At 35.7% G+C, this 20,402-nt stretch overlaps 1 protein-coding gene across 9 annotated transcripts in view; it reads right to left on the reverse strand.

Annotated features, from left to right (window-relative positions):
* The window catches only part of DGKH (diacylglycerol kinase eta), a 186,259-nt gene that overhangs the window by 41,829 nt on the left and 124,028 nt on the right, over positions 1–20,402 (reverse strand). For all 9 annotated transcript variants that reach the window (XM_045477782.1, XM_045477762.1, XM_045477789.1 and 6 more), the window contains 5 exons: positions 15,035–15,120; positions 7,179–7,278; positions 5,388–5,661; positions 4,482–4,604; positions 646–777 (listed from right to left, as the gene is read on the reverse strand). In XM_045477782.1, the coding sequence (XP_045333738.1) occupies positions 646–777; positions 4,482–4,604; positions 5,388–5,661; positions 7,179–7,278; positions 15,035–15,120 (715 nt within the window). The remainder of the gene's footprint in view (positions 1–645; positions 778–4,481; positions 4,605–5,387; positions 5,662–7,178; positions 7,279–15,034; positions 15,121–20,402) is intronic.

A 20,402-nucleotide genomic window follows, 5' to 3' on the forward strand; every position in this document is an offset into this window, starting at 1 on the left:
GGAGAGACTGACTTTAAGGGTGTAATTTGGGATCCAATCTACCCTGGAATAAATCTTGACAGTTCTCACTAGGTCAAACAACTGGAACTTAAGGAGACATCTGAGACATCTCTATTTTCCTCCTTCCCTGCTGTACAAGTTCTTTGGTTTTCACTGGCACTAACTGAATCCCGAGGTAAATTCATCTCATCAGAGCTGGCATAGATGCCTCAGATGTTCCAAAACGAAACAATATTAGTAGTCTAAAAACGACTACAGAGAGACCTGTGGCTTACAACTAAAAGGAAAGCTGTGGAGATACTTAAGAGGTAGTAGAACATAGGATTAGATTTACCCAAGGTGCTTAATAAATGCAGATTCTTGAGCTCTATTCTAGATAAAATTTCTCAGGGCAGGGTCCCAAAACATATATTTTAATACTTCCAAGGTAATTCTTACACATACACACACACACACACACACACACACACACACACACACACACAAGTCTAAGGATCTAGAGTCTAGTTGATAAGAGTGACAAGAACATTCTCTCAAAGGGACATTTATCTTTCAGACCACATTTCAATAGTTCATGGAAGTGAATACTTAATACATTTTCACAGAAATACTTAAAAAAATACCATGTTTCAGAATCTATACTACCTGGGCAGATTATTCTGGTGTTGAGCACAGGCAGGTTTTCTTTGTTGGTTGCCACAGCTGGACCAGGGCCAGAGTCAGTTTGGGAACGACTTGCCCGGCCATCTGGAGACCGAGGTGCAGGTGCAGTTTTAACTGTTGGCAAGAAGTCCCAATTATAAAAAAGATAATGGTAAAGCTATTAAAGTAAGCAAGTCCTTATAAATTCAGGACATAAGATAGTTTAATGCATGTTGAAATCAATTAGCAGAACTGAAAATATTACATTGCGTTTACCTATTCTTTTCCCATTGTTTTAACTTTCTTGAGATTTACTGAATGGAGGGATTCTGCCACGGGTCTTGATCACTCATTTCAAACAGATGGAGATCAGTAGAACATAGACGCCTATCATAATTAAAGCTCAGTAATACTCATAATTTGAATGTGACCAACCCATAGTGTTTTATGTAGGTGATGAATCGTGGGAATCTACCCCCAAGACCAAGAGCACACTGTATACACACTGTATGTTAGCTAACTTGACAATAAATTATATATATATAAACAAAGATAAAAAGAAATTTTGAAGCCTGATGATTTTTGCAAATGGAACATATGTGTTATAATGTATACTACCAATGCATTCTTTTTGTCATAAATGTTGAGTGATCAGAATTAATTAACATAGTTCCTACAGCTAATGTGCGAAACATGAGTTAACATCGTCTTCTATACATGAAAGGAAGATGGTATTTTTTTTTTCAAATGAAACTGACATATGTTTCCTGCACTTCTCAATTAATTATAAATTCATAACAATGATTTACCCAGAACGGTTCTATCATATTCTTGTAAATGCTCAATACATTTAAAAAGTTATACCAAACCAGAATTTTTCTCAAAGTAAACAACAAAAAAGGAGATTTAATTCTGTCTAAACTGGGGTAATTTTTAATGGAGAGCAAATAGTATCTTTAACTCAATTAGGAGCTATTGGCAGGTGTTTTAAAAAAACCAGTAATCCTCAAACTCAATTTAAAAATACTTGAAAATTTAATTATCTTTACTCTCCCTAAGACTAATTACAAACTAACCATATTAATCTTACACTCTCTTCTGTCTCTTCAAAAACAGTCCAGTTGTACTAAAGAAAAGTAGCAGAACAGCTCACTTTTTTCTTTTTTTTTTGGACAGATGTGAGATCTGGGGCTAATTTCTAATAACAACAATCTTTTGATATTCATCTCTGATCAAAAGCAGACAGCATCTTAGTGACTAAGATTGATGTAATATTGCAGGTAACTAAATTACTGTTTCATGGTTTTTCTTAAACATAACATCTCATTGATCATAGTAACATACTGTATTATACATTTCAGGCATATGAATTATTGCATAATTTAATAATATAATGAATGTTCTTAAAAAAATAACGATTATTTAAAACAGAAATGCTTCAATTGCTACTGACTCCCACTAAATTGGATTACTAGCTAGAAAATAAAATCAAATATTGCAACATTAAAGACTTGTATAAATTTATGTCTATTTCAATATCAATATCTATAGTTGCATACCCATATGTTTCAGTTTTCTTTGCAGACTACAATGCAAGTGCTCAGTTCATGAGACTATAGTAAGATGCGGTGGTAGCTGGTTGGAAAACCAGCTACCGTTTTACAGTGAGTGCTGAAAAACCAATCGTCCCAAGAGAGCCTTCCTTATCTTAGGGAAAATTGTCATGCAGCATATTGTAAGAATGCCATTTGCAGTCCTGCTTAAGTCAACTTCATTAAGGGATGAAAACATACAAGTCAGCTTATTAAATTCTAGATGAAGTAAATTTGAGATGATACAATGAAGCTTCCAAAGATTTTGACAGGATGTAATGGTAGATCCAAATTGAAAAGATAAAAGTTCATAGGGATGAGCATAAACTACTATCATTAGATTTAAAAAAAAATCACTTGCACAAAACAGGAGGAAAACAGGCTTATATGGCATTACTATAGAACACTCCATAACAAGAACTCTTAGGGAAGCCTTCGAAAACCAAAATTGCCCAGAATGTGTAGTGTATGGCTAGCGGTGTGCTATTATCTGGAGGGCTGCATTCAAAATGGGGCATCATATTGACCAATTGAGTGCAACCAGAAAAACAAAAAAGTTTGAAATCAAGTTAAGAATTGGTAAAAGAATTAGGAGATAATATGGAAAAGAAGATATAAGGGGTAGAAGAGGATATGATGCCATGAAAGCTGTTTTCAAAGGTCTGCCTTTGGTAGACCACATGGTAGAGTCATCTTCAATACTGTGAGGTAATGTATAGGAAATTGTTTTTAACTATTCATAAAGCACCACACAAACGCCAGCAGTTGTTGCTATTAACATTATCACACATAAAACTCCATTAGTTAGTGTGATCATGGGTAGAAATTTAAGAAGAAAATATAAAGCTGAATATAGAGAAAAGCTTTCTAACAATTGAGAGCTGATGTTAAGAATGGGATGTATTGAAAGTGAGTGGCGGGGCATCTGGCTGGTTCAGATGGGAGAGCTTGGGACTCTTGATCTTGAGGTCATGAGTTCAAGCCCCACGCTGAGTGTAGAGATTACTTAAAAAAATACAATATTAAGAAAAAAACAAAAGAAAGTGAGTGGCCATCTGTCAAGAGGGTTATAAAGTATGCCTGTATTGGATTATATGCTGCGACAGGGACCATTAAGGTCCCTACAGTCTAAGGTTATAGAGTTGGGTCGTGTGCTGAAATAGGTACACGTAAAGTCTAAAAGGGCTAAGGTTGTAGAATATGTATGCATTGGTTGCATGCCAGACATGAGGTCTAATTTCAAAGTTGCTAAGAGTTTCACATATAATTAAGGAGAATTCTTTGGAAGTTCATGTAATTAGTAGCAACGGCAGTGGCAGGAATAGCACTGGTAATAGTGATAATGACTGCAAACACTCTTTCAGAGCACTATGTACCTGACTCTATTCTAGGCACTCCACATATCTTAACTTCCTCAACCTTCACAACAGGTAGGCATGTCATTATCCGCATTTCACAAACGAGGAAACCACAGAGAAATGAAGCAATCTGCCCAAGTGTATGTGTAATGAAAATAAAGCAAAAGCTTAATGAACGCAGTTCTGATTTAATAGTGCTGACTTTTCATTAGTATTATGCAATTATTTCCATATTACTTCTCAGCTTCATTAATACTTTAATTTCTGCTTTGTTTTATTCTACTAAATTAACAGCTATTCCTTTATACAATCTGAAATATTAAAAATATAAATTCATCTTTGAACTTCAACAGGCAACTACATATTAATTTCCTGGAAAAAATAATTTTAGTAGAGATAGGGTTGTAACTAGACGTCCAGTGATTTTAGAGATTAATTTAGCAATAGGAAATTCGCAAACCACCCGAGCTGATCAGTGGAATTCAAGGGACCGCTAAACTACTGAAATGCCAAATTCCGTGCCTGTGGGACCTAGTGCTTTCACAGAATTCTCAAATGCATCTGTAGGCTAAAAACAGGTTAAAATCTGTTGATTTAGGTATTTCTTCCTTTTTTCTTCAGGAAAATGAAGATATTTAGCTATGGTTGGTCCCAGAATCCTTAGATTATTATGATGATCTCCAGATTATCTGATAAAAAAGGGATGTGAGTACTTGACAGTACTCTAAATGTTACCTTTATTATTTTACTATTCATGAATATCTAAGCTTTAACTTTTGAAAAGCCTTGTTAAAATTAAAATACAAAGTTTATTACAAACCGATAAGCCTTTTGAAAAGTAAAAGCAGAATTACATTTTATTGAATTCCAAAATAATTAGTTTTCTTACCAGTTGAAGGCTCTTTTGCACCATCATCTTTAGATTCTTCTTTAGATTCATCTGTTTCTGTGCTATCATTATCGAATGACTGGCTAACTGGTTCACAAGGGTGAACGCTCTGTTCATCCAGAACTTTAAGTAGTAGGAGAGAAATATGTTTGGACAAGTAAAAGTAAAATCCATAAATATTAATGTATGCTTAAAAAGGAAAATGAAACATAAACCAAAAGAAATTCCATATTCACAAATTAACGCTAGTTGATAAGTTTGGGGTGATGTCTCTAAGTACTAGAGATTATGCAATTAAATATTTAAAATTGTAAAAGTTATATTTTTACCAGAAGAAAAAAATAAAAAATTTGAGAATGAAATACAAGTCCAACTACAAGTTATAACCTATAAAAGGGATTTCAATGTTAATTTTTAATTAAAGTTAACTTTAGTCCACTATTCAAATTCTAAGAGAGGTATATATATTATATTAAAACAAAAAATTAAAATATAGGTGGAGCTTTTACAAACTCTTTAAAAAACAACGTAAACATTCAGGAAACAAATTTAAGAAAGTATTTTCAAAGTAGTTTACAGGTTTGATTTTCTTTGAGAACTCAACAGATTCTAATGACATAGAAGATATTTAAAATTTTATAATTATTACTTAATTTTCAATATTTCCAGTGTACTTTATCTCTGAGATGTTACTTTATTTAACATCTTTAACATATTTAACAATAAATATGCTCATCCTTACTACTAAAACAAGAGAGGGGATAAATTTCATTCTAATGGCCCTATCTTCTGTCTTGCCTGAAAATTTTCTATGTGTGTATAGCCTGACCAATGTGAAAATTCCATTGTGCTTGCAATATAAGAATACTGCTAACTTCTTCAAAAGCTAATTTCGTTCATGTGTACCTTTGCCGGCTTCTTCAATGACTTGCCTCACTGCTTTCTTTAAACTGTTTGCCCGCAACATTATTTCGTTTGGTCTCACAGCTTTCTGGGAGGAAGGTTTTGCAGGGTCATCGGTGAGTTGTTCTTTGTTTTCACACAAAGATTCTTCACTGGAAGATTCCACGGTATCTTCTTCTACAATGAGAGAGCTGATGCCTGGGAGAACGGGGGCAGCCTGGGAATCTGTGTGTAAAGCTTGAAGCAGTTGTTCAAGCTTTTCATTTAGGACTGAACACTAAGAAAACAAAAATACACTAATGAATCTCCATTTGGTGGGAATGGAAAATGATAATTTAAGTGAATGGCTTCTGATTTTAGAGGAAAGATGCCTATATTAATATTTACCATTAACAGGCCATCTATTATAAATTATACTTTAGATAGTTTATGGACAAAGTAATCTATCATTTTTAAAAGAAGTACAATTATGTGAATTTTTACATGCACGTCCAGAATATTCCAATTCTACCATCTTTATACAACTATTTTCCCTTAAAAGAAAGTCTCTATTATCTTTATATAGTTGTTTTTTCTTAAAAGAACAAACACATTAAGGTGACACATTACACAGGAAATTTACACATTACACAGAAAATTTATGCATTATAGAGAATATTGCATAAACTTTTTAAAGTAATCAATGTATGGTACTGTTTTGAGCATCACAAATTGCAGGTCTGGCTGAGCCTTGGTAAGCTCTCCTTCAGAGCTTTGGTTTTAAAAGGAGTGAAGGAAACCTAAGGGATTAATGGCTCAAAAAAAGAGCAAAAAAGGAAAATGCACAATGATAAAGAAGTAAAAGAAGATGGAGAAAGAAAAACCAGCTCTCGGACCTTGTTTCTGTCTGCTTCTCTTGAATGACTATGGGTAAAGAAATATTTAGGACGGAAGCTGTTGATGTGACTGCCTAATTTACCTTTATTCCACACAAGTTCCAGTTCCTTCCGCCTCCATTTATTGGCCTTTGATGTCATGCTAACACAAGGTTACAGTGGAAATAGTTAACAGAAAAAAGTGTGGCTACAGAGGCCTTTCTGAAGCTCTCCACAGAGTAGAAAAACAAGAAGAAAAGAGGCTGAAAATGTCAAATGTATGTTTACTTCTATTTTCTTTTCCTTTCACTCAGTTAAACCACCATCAACAGCATGAATCTGGAGGAGACCAATCCTTTTCAAGCCCAAGAACCTTTTGTAAGAACTCCCTGTCATGAACATATGAGAGCAAAGAGAGTAGCTTTTAAGTTTCTTATGTTAGCCTCAGAAAGCTCATAAAGAGGGAAAAAAAATCTATAAAGAAAAAGGCAAAGCAAGAAACAGAACCCTGAAAGGGACCAAGGGCCATACTGTCTGGGGAACTTAAGGAATGGCGCTAAGATGGATGGACAGAGCCTGACGCCCAGTTTGCCTGGAAATGGAAAGCCATTCCTCTCTCTGCACTGGAACACCAGTGGCTCTGCATCTCCCACCTGTGACCCGACTACTGTGCATTTCTCCTTCAAGATGTCAATCAGTGGGAAAAGGGAGTTGAGTTATAAAATTCATGTTGTCAGATGGTCTTCAGTAATGCAGTTTTCCTACCAGATAACCATAAAATAGAATATGTTTTAATCCCTTACATCTGATTCAAAAGGACTTTTTCTCTTGACTTAAGATGTTTTGGTAAGAAAGCCACTTAATCAATCTAGCTGTAAAACACTGTTCAATGCCAGCATTGTTAGTCAAAACTTTCATGCTCTAAAGGTGACCTGCTTACTTTATTGGCCACAGCATCAGCTGCAACAGCATTTTCCAACGTTTTTTCGTATGCCTTCTCTACTTTGGCAACAAAGTCCTTTACAGTTTCACATAGGATCCTTTGAGGAAAAGAAATGGTGAAATTCAGTAAATCCAGTAGGCTGATTTGGTTTGATTGACAAACATTTTAAAAACAAGCACAATTAGGTAAACTATACCTAAAACAAGCACAATTAGGTCAAAATACAGGGACCATTTGTATAAAAAACCCATACTCTATCTGCTGTGTAACACGTACTATAGAAGTTCAAGACATTCTAAGTGATAAACGGAAATGTACATGAATAAACTTTGCTTTATATAATTTAACTAACAGTCCTTTTAAGGTTATAATAAGTCCTTCTCAAATATTTAAATTAAATTCTTGAGAGGAGCATTTGTAGATCCCATATAGAAATTTAAAGCATTATCTCCGGCATCTTATATATTTTCATAACAGAACTTGCAATGTTGAAAAAACAAGGATAAATTTGTCACTTAAAGTTGTCACTGTCACTCTAATGTTCATTATCTGGGTATCTTGAAAGTATATTGTTCCTAAAGAGGAAAGAGATTGTGTAGCCAACCTGCCACTTGGATTGAGTTATATTCTCTGCAAATCTATTTCCTTAACGTGACCAGTATAGTCATAGGCAAGACTAATTTAATTTAGATTTTGTTAGTGTCAACAACATATGCTTTACTTGTTCCTTTTACATAAATTTGGTTTCTTTGCAATAGAAATAGATTAGGAGAAAAAATAATCTGAAACCCTAACACTGACAAAAATCTGTCTTTCAAAAGTCTTTGGGACTGGTGTTGAAACAATCCAACAGAATGGTATGTGACCAGCTTTTTGTAGCATGGGCTTAGTGAGTCTGAAAACAAAATCAGAATTATTTTAAAACAATTATATTTCTCTTTATTATGGATACAATTTAGGAATTTGAAGGAAAAAACAAGCAGGTTCCAGCAATTATTTTTTTCTATTATCCTCACAATTTTCTCTGGTATATGAGTGATATAATGATTAAGTTTCCAGATATTTAAGTGTTATGAAATCAAGCCATTCAATAGATAGAGTGTACATACACACTCCAAACGTTCACATTTATTATCTAAGAAATAATGAATTATTCCTAACAATTTAACAATTTTTATTTTCTTTGTTGTTTTTTGGCAACCATCTCTAGATCTCACTCGGACAAAAAGTAGTATTTCCTAACCTTCAACCTTTCTGTTGGCTTTTTCAAAATTTTTAAAATTTTATTTATTTTTTATTTTCTTAATGTTTATTTATTTATTTTTGAGAGAGAGAGGCAGAGTGTGAGTGGGGGAGGAACAGAGCGAGAGGGAGACACAGAATCCAAAGCAGGGTCCAGGCTCTGAGCCGTCAGCACAGAGACCAACACGGGGCTTGATCCCACGAACCGTGAGATCATGACCTGAGCTGAAGTCGGACACTTAACCGACTGAGCCACCCAGGCGCCCCTCTGTTGGCTTTTTAAAATCACAATTCTCCAGAGACTCTAGCTTACTATTTATTAGAGATGCATTCATGTGCTCCACCTCAAGGTTTGTCCTCTTTGTTCGTGTATAGCACTTTTATAGAACTTGTTGAAATATTAAAGTGAGGCTATCGTGAAAGTTTTTCTATGAAGTTTACTGAAAGTTTCTCTAAGCTGTCCCACCTCTAAGAAGAGGAGACACGGACAGTTTCCCCTCTTTACAGAACTCCAAACTAGACCTTTTCTTTGTTATTGTTACAACACTGCCCTGATATAATTTTCTGTCAGAATTTGTGAAATTGCATATGCCACAACATTATCATAACTACTTTTGCTGGCATGTTCCTAATTCTTAGGGACAGAGCCTGTTGGCCCATCAGCCCAGGAATGCAAGGGGCAACAAAGGTACCATGTTGTTGAGGCAGGTGGAGGCTGTAGGGGAGAGTACGATTCTGTGTTAGAGAATACTTGCCATGGAAGTTGTGGGGAAAATTAGAAGAAATGGTCTATCTTAGGATCCAGTAAGTTTCATATTCCAGAAGATATAAAATACGTATACTTGGGAGAAATGAACTAACTTTTTACTACACCTAAATAGTGACTGTAGAATTCTTAAAATTGAAATAAAACGTACACTTGTATGATTTCAAAATCATACTACCTGGGAACTTGCAAACTGGAGAAAAGCAATTTAAAGACGTATTTACTGTAGGGGTACCTGTGTGGCCCAGTCGGTTAAGCATCCAACTCTTGATTTCAGCTCAGGTCATGATCACCCTGTTTGTGGGTCCAAGCTCTGCATTGGACTCTGCACTGAAGGCACAGAGCCTACTTGGAATCCTCTCTCTCTTTCTCTCTCTCTCTTTCTCTCCCCCTCTCTCAATGTCCCTCCCCACTTGCTCTCTATCTCTCTCTCAAAATGAATAAAAAAATAAATAAATGTATTTACTATAATAACGTAAAAGACATTCTCCAACTGATACAGTTTCTACTTTATTTAAAAAAAAATTTTTTTTTTTCCAACGTTTATTTATTTTTGGGACAGAGAGAGACAGAGCACGAACGGGGGAGGGGCAGAGAGAGAGGGAGACACAGAATCGGAAACAGGCTCCAGGCTCCGAACCATCAGCCCAGAGCCCGACGCGGGGCTCAAACTCACGGGCCGCGAGATCGTGACCTGGCTGAAGTCGGACGCTTAACCGACTGCGCCACCCAGGCGCCCCTACAGTTTCTACTTTAATGCATAGACTTCCAGAAAACAGGTTCAAAAATCAAACAATGAAAGTGGAACATGGATTTTCTCATAGAGTTATAAATATTTTTAGTCCCTAATTATATCTTAAACTAATGTTAGTCATAACTTTGACAAGCTATTTCCAAGCATTTTATTTCTTTAGTTTTGTTCTCTTCCTTCCAAGTTGAACACAAATATATAGTTGATTTTGCACCAAATATTCAGTTGGAGCCAACCATTTAGCATGCTTGATGATTTCCACTATGATCTCAATCAGATTGTATTCATGGCATCTATACTTTTCATCACTAGTAGCAGTATCTTCATTTATCAATTTTTCACTTATTTTTTTAATAGTGGCAAATGACAATAAAACATGCAAACACTACATGCAGAAAAATATGGCAATGGTGCCCAAACAGATGTGCATATTGGCAGGCAGGTATCATCTGAAAAATTCATTTTACATCTGATATAAAAAAGTTCCAATCAGAAGTTAAAGATGATTTTCAAATATCAATGCATAATACATAAAAAAAAACCATTACCTACTCTGTGCTCTGAGGAAAGATTGTAATAACTACATATCTTATCTCATCTATTTAATGGGGGAGAGGAGCTAGCCTAAATTATCTCTAAGATAGATTCTAAATCTAAAATTCTATGGTTCTAGGGGCATCTGGATGGCTTAGTCGTTTAAGTGTCCGACTTCAGCTCAGGTCTGATCTCACCGTTCTTGAGTTCGAGCCCCATATCAGGCTCTGTGCTGACAGCTCAGAGCCTGGAACCTGCTTCTGATTCTGTGTCTCCCTCTCTCTCTGCCCCTCCCCCACTCGCACTCTGTGTCTCTCTCAAAAATAAGTAAACATTAAAAAATATAAATAAAATAAAATTCTATGGTTCTATGGCAATAGTTCCAATCTTACTATTTTTTTCTGGCCAGCGATCCCATATTCTAAGAAGTTTTATCCTCAGAACAACTTGCATTTACTTAATAACTTTGCTTTGTATTTTTATTAATAAATGACATCTATAATTGCTAGCTAATGCTTCTGATTCTCAGAAGGTAACTCATGTTTACAAAATTTCAAAATCAAAGAAATGTTGACATTATGTTGGTTAGTTCATAGTAACTACGTTAGTTAACCTACATATTAGCTATGCTAATGGAATATAGCATTTCTATAGTATTTTCAGCATTTAAAAAATAGTTAAAACAGTTTAGTCTGCTGGGAATTACTATTTTATAAAACAAGTTTAAACATGCACAAGGAGGTTAAAACATTCTTCCTGAATATTACATCATTTAACAAGTAACTAGCATTATCAAAGGAAGGGAATTATTTATGTTATCTAGGTGGTGGTTACAAGAATGTGTATGTGAATGTGAATGTGTGTGTGTATTCTTTTCTCTCATCACTTAAGTTATACCTTTATGCTTTGGGTACTTTACCGTGTATATGCCATGCCTTGATAACAATTTATTTTACCTTATTTTATTTTTATTTACTTTATTTAACTTTTATTTAATTTAATTTAAATTTAATTTTATTTTAGAGAGAGAAAGTGAGAGTGAGTGAACATGACTGGGGGAGAGGGGCAGAGAAAGAGAAAGAATCTTAAGCAGGCTCCATGCTCAGCATGGAGGCCGACGCAGGGCTTGATTCCATGACCATGAGATCATGACCTGAGCCAAAATGAAGAGTTGGATGCTTAACTGACTGAGCCACCCAGGTGCCCCGAAATTTTTTTTTTTTAAGCAGGGAGAACTATTTTATACTTTACAAGTCTTAAAGGGACATATAACCCAAATGCAATAATTGAACCTTGTTTGGTTCTTGACTTGAATAAAACAACTGTTTAAAAAAAAAACTTTGAGATAATTAGGGCAAATGGAATATGGATCGAGATGGTCTTAGAGAATTATTACTAATTTTATTAGACTTTTTAATAAGATTATTAGGTATATATACTGAAACTAGAATAAAAGGATTTCTGGGATTTGTGTAGAGATACTGTAGCATGGAAAAGTGGAAGTGGATGACAAAATTTTGACAGACACTGAAGCTGTGTGATGGGTATGGTGGGAAACCATTATACTAGTCTCTCTACTTTTATGTATGTTTGAAAATGTTCATAACAAAAATTAAATTTGAAATATACTATATTAATGGTACAAATTTACTACATTTTGTCCTTTCTTTTCAGTCTTAAATCTTTTTATGGCAAATCCCCCAAAATTTTAATCTGGGGTTATAAAGGCAAGACAGCTGGGCAGTATGGGAGCACACAGGAGTGACAAGAGGGGACCAGGGTTGGAATAGAATCTGCTTAGAGATAAGAGACTGTTAAAAACTGAGGAACAAACTGAGGGTTGATGGGGGGTGGGAGGGAGGAGAGGGTGGGTGATGGGTATTGAGGAGGGCACCTTTTGGGATGAGCACTGGGTGTTGTATGGAAACCAATTTGACAATAAATTTCATATATTAAAAAAAATAATAAAAAAAAATAGAAAAAAAAAAAAAAAAAGAAGAATCTGCTTAGAGGCAAACGAAGGTCAGAGAGAAATCCAAAGCTAAAGTTAATAATAGTGGAGCCTAGACAAAGAGCCAGGCCAAGGTCAAAGAAAAATTTGAATGTAATTGATTAAAACATGAGATGATGATACCATAATTTAATATAGCACTCTGGAGTTTATAAGCTCTATATTTATTTTACTACTCAACTTAAATCTCCTAGCAGTTCCATGAGAGAGGAAGGACATTCCTACACTTGATAAAACAGACCTGGGCCACAAAGCTACTAAATGGTTGAATCTCAGCTAGGACCTCACATTTACTTCTACTTGGCCCAATACTGTGACTTTCAAACTGTGTTTTTCAACACTGTGTTTTTCAAACTGTTTTCCAGAAAGACTTCAAGGATTTTGCAAATACTTGATTCAAATTTCACTTAGAAATATAGGATATATATATTTTTTTACATGCTCAAATAATCATTAGAAATATGAGAGACAAGTAATATGTTAGCTTTCACTTCAGAATTCACAGTTTTTTTGGGAAAATCTTAGACTATATTTGATGCAGTTTTCAGCTATTTCTGTATTTTATTTTGGTTACATGTTAGTAAGGAAATTGTCTTCAATAATCAAAATAAAATACAGAAATAATTAGAAACTGCATCAAATAAAAAATTATAACCGTTATCTATAATCTCATTGCTTACTTTTTCTCACAAATGGCTAACAATTTAATCTTGTCCAATTTATTAATGACAACAAAACAGATTTTTAATTATTTAAATATTAGAATTCTACATAATATTTTGTTTAAAAGAAGACAAGGTCATAAGCCAATTATATCTCAGTTAAGAAACATATCAAATGTATAGAAGGCAGTAATCAAACACATCAAACACATGAAGGCCAATATCAAGAGATTTGCTAACATCCAAATTTGAAATATTTAAAATATTAACTGCACTAAAGAACAATTCTTTTTATAACTTGTTATAATTTTAAAAAGTTTCCAATCAGCTTTCCATTTTTTCTAGCAATAGCTTCTAAAATGTCCTATAAAAACAAGCATTTGATTCATAGAGCAAGGGTGGCAAGCGCAAATGTCTTCCTTGTAGAAGTAACTTAAGAAGTACCTAAGGAATGACGTGGGTATATTTATAAATTTGGCCCAGTATGAGGAAGGCCTAGGGAGTGCTGAGGCTTGGGAGGAACTGGAGATTTTTACATTTCACCATAAGCCATGCAACTTGTCAGAAAACACCCAACCAGGGGTGCCTGGGTGGCTCGGTCAGTGGAGCGTCCGACTTCGACTCAGGTCATGATCTCGTGGTTCATGGGTTCAAGCCCCATGTCGGGCTCTGTGGTGACAGCTCAGAGCCTGGAGCCTGCTTCCGATTCTGTGTTTCCCTCTCTCTCTCTGCCCATTCCCCGCTTGTGCCTCTGTCTCTCCCTCTCTCTCAAAAATAATAAACATTAAAAAAATTTAAAAAAGAAAACGCCCAACCAAACAACAGCAGCAAAAACCCACCAGCAGCACTGTGCATCAGAGCATCTGCTGCCCACCTCTCTGGGCAACCAGTCTGCTCCCCTGCCTTAAGCTGTTCCTTCCTATTATTCCTTAAGCAATACCCTTCCTATTGCTCAGCCCGGTTTCCTATTCCTGGGGGTTATGGCAGCAAAAGCAGTCGTTACTGTATTTGTACTCTGTCACAAGCAAATTTGTTTGTAATGATTTATCTGGTCTTCCCTTGAGTCTTTGCAAATTAAATATATAATATACTAAGGTTTGTGTATTTTTCCTCCCACTACTTCCCCAGTCCCTCACTCCCTTTCTTTACTTCTTCTTTGTCTCCTCTTTCTGTATAACAGTAATATTTCCTTGCTAAGCCAGAATCTTAAAGCATGCTTTGACCTTTGCTTATCAGTTGAAAATTTCAGCGGGTTTCACCCCTTACTCTAGTTGACTTTGCAGCTCTCAGGATATCAGTATAGGATATTTCAAAACTAAATTCTAAATTCCGGGCAGGCAACATTTAAGATAATAAAATCAAGTAGCTTTGGCTCCATGTACAGAATCAACTTAACTAAAATCTGATAACTTTGAATTAAAATATAATTATGGAATTCTAACATGCTGATAAATGTCACTTTGAAAAATCTCTTCAATATTTTCCCTTTCCTGATGTAAACAGTTCCTAAAGAGTAGTGTTTATAATAATAAATTATGGTGAAATGTGTTTTCCATATTATAATCATAAATGCTTCTTTAAATAGGAACTTAGATTAATTAAACTCTAATTCATATCACACCTTTCTGATAAAAATATTTCAGATTAGGCATTAAAAAACCCCTCTAAATATATACTTCACTGCAAATAAGATGCTAAAGTGATTTTTTAAAAAAAACAATGCAAGTTTAGTATATCTAACTTTATAAGGTACTCTAACTTTATAAGTTACTTCACCAATATTTTGGGGGGGGGGAAATCACAAAAAAAGTGACATAAATGGTAGGAACAAGCTGTCCTTTCATTTTCACCATATAACTCTTTGATGACTTGAACTCCGTTACTCACTTGGCAGATGATATGACCACGGCATGTTCATCAGAATTGAGGATTTTTGTAAGATGAGCTGCAACTGAGTCCTCATAAATTGTCATCTGAAAAAGTAAAAAACCTACACTGTATTATTGTTGCTGGCATTTATACAACTCAGTTTATTACCACTTCCAAAATGGGATCATTTAAGACACAAGTGACACAGGGCAGTGAGTATAATGAATTATATGAAAAGTCATCATACAAAATAGATAAATACTTCCCTTCTATAAAAGGCTTTTAGTTTCTGAAATTCTTTAATCTATAGTCTTAGAAAAAACCCTAAAATCCATTAAATTAGAAAAAAATGTCGAATGGCTGAACACATAAAGAACTCCTCCAGGTAGGCACAAAAAAAAGCCAGACAACCCAATGAAAAATGGGCTAGACTAGAAATTTAAAGAGGAGGATTAAAAAAAAAATGGTCCACAAACAGATGAAAGGAAATCAGCCTCATCAGCTGTCAGGCAAACACAAAATAAAACCACAGTGAGGTTCCACTGTATTTGCCAGAAGAGTTAAAATGAAATAGCAGCAACAATGCCTGGAAAATGCCAAATATTGGCAAGGTTGTGGAGCTACAGAAGTCTCATTCACTGCTGGTGGGAGAGCAGGCATTGATATAAACACTGTAGAAAACTGCTGGGTGTCTTTCAAAGCCAAACATATGCACATATAGCATAGGATCCAGCAATCCGATTTCTACACACACACACACACACACACACACACACACACACCCAGAGAAATGTGATGTGCGTTCACCAAAAGACATGTGATAGAAAACGTTCATAGCAGCATTCACTCAAATGCAGAATGGATAACACATTGTAGCATATCCTCGCAATGGACTAGATGGGGGCAATGAGAACGCGTGGTTTACAGCTATGCCATAACACGGATGAATCTCACAGACATAATGTGGAATAAAAGGATTCAGAAAAGAACTGCTTACAAAATGATTCATTTTATAAAGTGCAGAATGGACAAAAATAATCTATGCTGTTAGAAGCCAGGAGAGTGGTTCCTGGGGTGGGAGGGGAGGGTGGTGAATGGAAGAGGGCCTGTGGGGGCTCACAGCACGCTGATAATACTGCCTTGTGATCTGCATGTTGATTACATGGGTGTATTCAGCTTGTGGAAACTTACCAACTGTACATTTATGATTGGTGCACTTTTCTGGGTGCACAATTCAATAAAAAGTTTTTTAGAATGTTGAGTAGTCTGTCATACAGCCATGTAAATAAATCTCTCAAATTAGGAAGTAATCAAAATGCTCAGGGAGTCCTGTCTCCCCTTTTCTGTTTGACTCAAAATGTAAGATTCTGTTGAAAGAACATATCTTCCTAATATGCAAACATGTGCACAGTATTTAAACAGCCTCTATTCAGAGCCTTCCATCAAATGTTTGCCTCCAATATGTACAACGTCCTACAGCTCAAAAATTTCCAGTGTAAACCACCTGCTCTGTTCCAGCTGGCCTCCTGTGTTCTTCCGCCCTTCTCTGATATCCTTTTGTTGCTTCTTACCCATTGGCACCAGGTCATTCAGACTTAAATGCAGATTCAGTTACCAACCCCCCTCCTTAAAGCCCTCCTGACTAGCGTCTTTCCAAAGAGATCTCATTCCCGATTTCTGCCCAGTTCCATGAGTGGCTAATCAGTATGTCACTCTTTTAAATTTCTATCTTACTTTCTTCAGAGGCAGACCACGTATAGAAAGGAATTCTTACATTAAGGAAAGGATGGGAGGGGAAGAGCCTCAAAGCCTCACGCAATGTTGTGTTCACTTGCAAATCCACTTTATTCATCTTCCAGTGTAAACATTAAAAGTTTATAAAGTGTATCTTTATACTCAAGATCAGAAAAATGAAAATACATCTTTTAAAAAAGCAAAGAAAGGAAATAGTTTTCAAAATGATTAGTTTCATTTCTTTTCCCTACAGGATAGATTGTCATAGAGCCTAAGAAGGTAGGGGAAAGTATTTTATACTCTCAGTAATTCCCTTTGAAATTACATGTAAAAATCCAAGTTTTTGCCTGTTAAAAATAAGAAAAGGCAAAGAATACAACCTCTTCCAGAGGAAAATGAAATAACCTCTATGTCCAAAGATAAAATTATCGATGTCCCTTATTAAGCTATTATGTAGTCACTTAGAGTCAGGAAGGTAAGATAAGAATAATAGTTAACATTTTTATTGTGTACAGACACTGTGATAAAGTATTCGATACATATTTATCCCATTAATTGTCCTGTTTTACAGCCAAGGAAACTAAGGCTCAGTGAAGTTGTGTGATTTTCCCACGATCCTGGGCTAACAAACTAGGGGGCCAGGTCTGCAGCTTATCCCACTATTATTCCCGCCCCACCCCCCACCCCCCCACTCCAAGCAAGTCCTGATCTTTGGTTAACTGTCAAACATAAATTTTGTCATTTCTCAAGTGCATCATTACACCAGCCTTGTAGCTGGGATCCCTATATCTCTCTAACCCCTTTCAAATCATTCTCCACTTCATGATGCAATGATCTTTTTCAAAAACACAAATCTGAGCATGACACATCTCTACCTAACATGTTAGAGGAGATCTTCCTACTTTCCAGACAGAGTCAAAATTCTTCAGCTAACACGCAACACCTTCCACAATTCCCAGGATTCTCCGTGCTCTGAACCCTCCTTCTCTCCACCGTCATGTCTTTTGATGCTCTTCCCTTGCACCATGAGCTCTAACTCAACAGAATTACTTGTAGTGTCCCAAATGTATGAAGGTCCTTACTATCAAGCCCTACATGATGCTCTTTTTCAACTGGCTAATTCCTACTTCTCTTTGTTTGTGCTGAAAACCCAGTTTAGGTACAATCTCTTCTGTAAAGACTTCACTGAACTTACCAGACTGAGAGCCCTCTCTTCTGTGCAGCCATTATACCCTGAAAATAACCTAAACATAGCTGATCATTTATTGTCTGTCCCTCAAAATATATTCTCCAGCTTTCTCGCTTTGTGGCATCCTTAATGTCTGAATGATTTTGTCACATACCCTTAGGCCTAAAGGAACAGCTAACAGTAGTTAAGTACACACAACTTAGTATTTATGTCCTAACAACTTAATAGCCACTTGAAAAAATAATACACACAGATTAAAAGAAAAAATAGTATCATATTTAACTCTTAAATAACGAGCTGTGAGCCTGTAGGCACTGTGTACGTCTCAAGCCTTGGAATCAGATTGGACAAGAACTCTCTCATTTCCTATTCAACACTGACTTTTGTGTGGTGTTTGCTTTTTGTCACAGTGACTACTGAAAACCCAAGCTTCGCAAAAATGTGATGTCATCAAAAGAAGTGTAGTGCAATGATGTTTCAACTGTCCAGTACTTCAAGCTGTGTGCTGTCCAATAGATGTTGAGTATTACAATTAAATTCTCTTTGAAATTTGAACACATCTTATGGTAGCCCTCTGAATTCACCAGAGTGAGTGCCTGGAGGCCCCCTGCACACAGCTTGGGAATTGGCACTCTAAGCTGACTGGAGCTGGAGGGCAATCTTTTATGTCTACTCCCGGATGCCAACAGGCATTTAAAATTGTTAAGTGAATGAAAAAATAACGTTATAACATCTTAGCATGCTGTTACCAAGCATCTAGGAAACAAAGAATTGAGGGGAGAGGAGCTTTCTATAAGAGTAAATTAAAAAAATAAACTAATAGGAAGAATTTCGTTTCCAGGGATTTGAAGCCATTCGTTCCTGTTGTCAGGATGGAGGTGCAGCAGTTCACATCCTCTTTTTTATGACCTTACCATTAATAGATGAGCATCTATTGACTCACTAGACTGGTGTGATTTGGGTATGATACAAAAGAGACTAAAAATATGACTCTTACATCAAAAAGCTTTGAAACCAATTGGAAAGCAATAGGAATCTGGCTTCCGAGAAACAGACAAGGTCAGAAGGCTTTGATGCCAAGATGCCCCTAGTTCCAAAAGTGTGTGGTATTTAGACAAAAAATTAACAGTAAGAATTTTTTATTAATTGCCCGCTTTGTGTCAGTCATGACACCAGATGACAATATAATGGTGAATGGATAACACGTTGCCGCACCGTGACAGTACAATTGCACCAAGATAATGGCAGGTGATAATGGAAGGGGGCTATGGAACTCCCAAGAAGGAGATAATAGTGGGACTTGGGGGATGAAGGGTGGCTGCTTGGAGCAAGTGATACCTGAGGTGAGGACAGGAGTGAACTAAGCATGATATCGCTGGAAGGATACATACTCATTCGTAAAGGGGTACGGGAGAAAAGGACATGACAGCATGGGGATTTCACACTAAATATCAACAATGTGTTTTCTACCAGTGAGTATCAATAGAATCATTGTTACTGGAGGAAATCGTGGAATCACTACTTTTTCAATGTTTAAAAAGTCTAACAGGAAACAGAATTACTTAATTATGGCCATAAGGAATTCATCAACAAAACTGTCACAGTTCTTTAAACTCTGCAATTCTACGGTGCCAGCGGAATGCTAAGTTAATAAGATAATCAGGAAGTTCAACCACATTTGTGTCCTTTTAAGGAAAACTGAAAAAATAGTAATTTCACAGTCACGCATAAAGGAATTTAAAACGAATAAAAAATATATAAACTGGGAAATTAGGTTGGGCCTAAGAAGGAAGGTGCAGCTTACTGTTCTTACAGTCTTAAAGGGAAAAAAAAGTCACATGGTGACGAGTCAGAGTGTTGTAGAACACTCACTTAACGTGTATTCTGAAGGCATGCTATTCCTTTGTTATGAAATATTTTAATAGGAAACCAAAATAAACTGTTTCATTCAAAACCTTTTATACTAAAAAAGAGATTGCTTCCATGTAGTTACAACCATATCTCATATTTAATGACTATACATATGCAATAAAAGTAAAATTGTTTCCCTTTATTTTGTATGCTAGGAAGTAGACATCTCTTAAGTAAGTAGAGCAAAAGAATTCCCCCTTTTGTCTCTTTGGGGAGAAAATTAATAGCATTTACAAAAATACTATTAAGAAAAAAGACTGGTTCCTATAAAAACATGTATTATATTTGTAGTTGGATAAAATAATACTATAAATAAAAATGCTGCTAGAAAAAAAATAGTAAATATATTAATCCTTAATAGCAATTATCCTTGGGTGTTAGGACTAGAAGTAAGATTATTTTTTCATACATTTTTGTATTTTCCATATTTTTAGAGGCAGTTTTTGCTACCTTTATGTGAGAAAAGGGCATTATATAATTAGCTGGTTTAAGGCATAGCCCCATGTTTCTAGTTATCATTCCTTTCCTCAGTTTTGACAAGACCATAATTTT

Source organism: Leopardus geoffroyi, chromosome A1 (assembly GCF_018350155.1).
Source record: "Leopardus geoffroyi isolate Oge1 chromosome A1, O.geoffroyi_Oge1_pat1.0, whole genome shotgun sequence".
NCBI lineage: Eukaryota > Metazoa > Chordata > Mammalia > Carnivora > Felidae > Leopardus > Leopardus geoffroyi.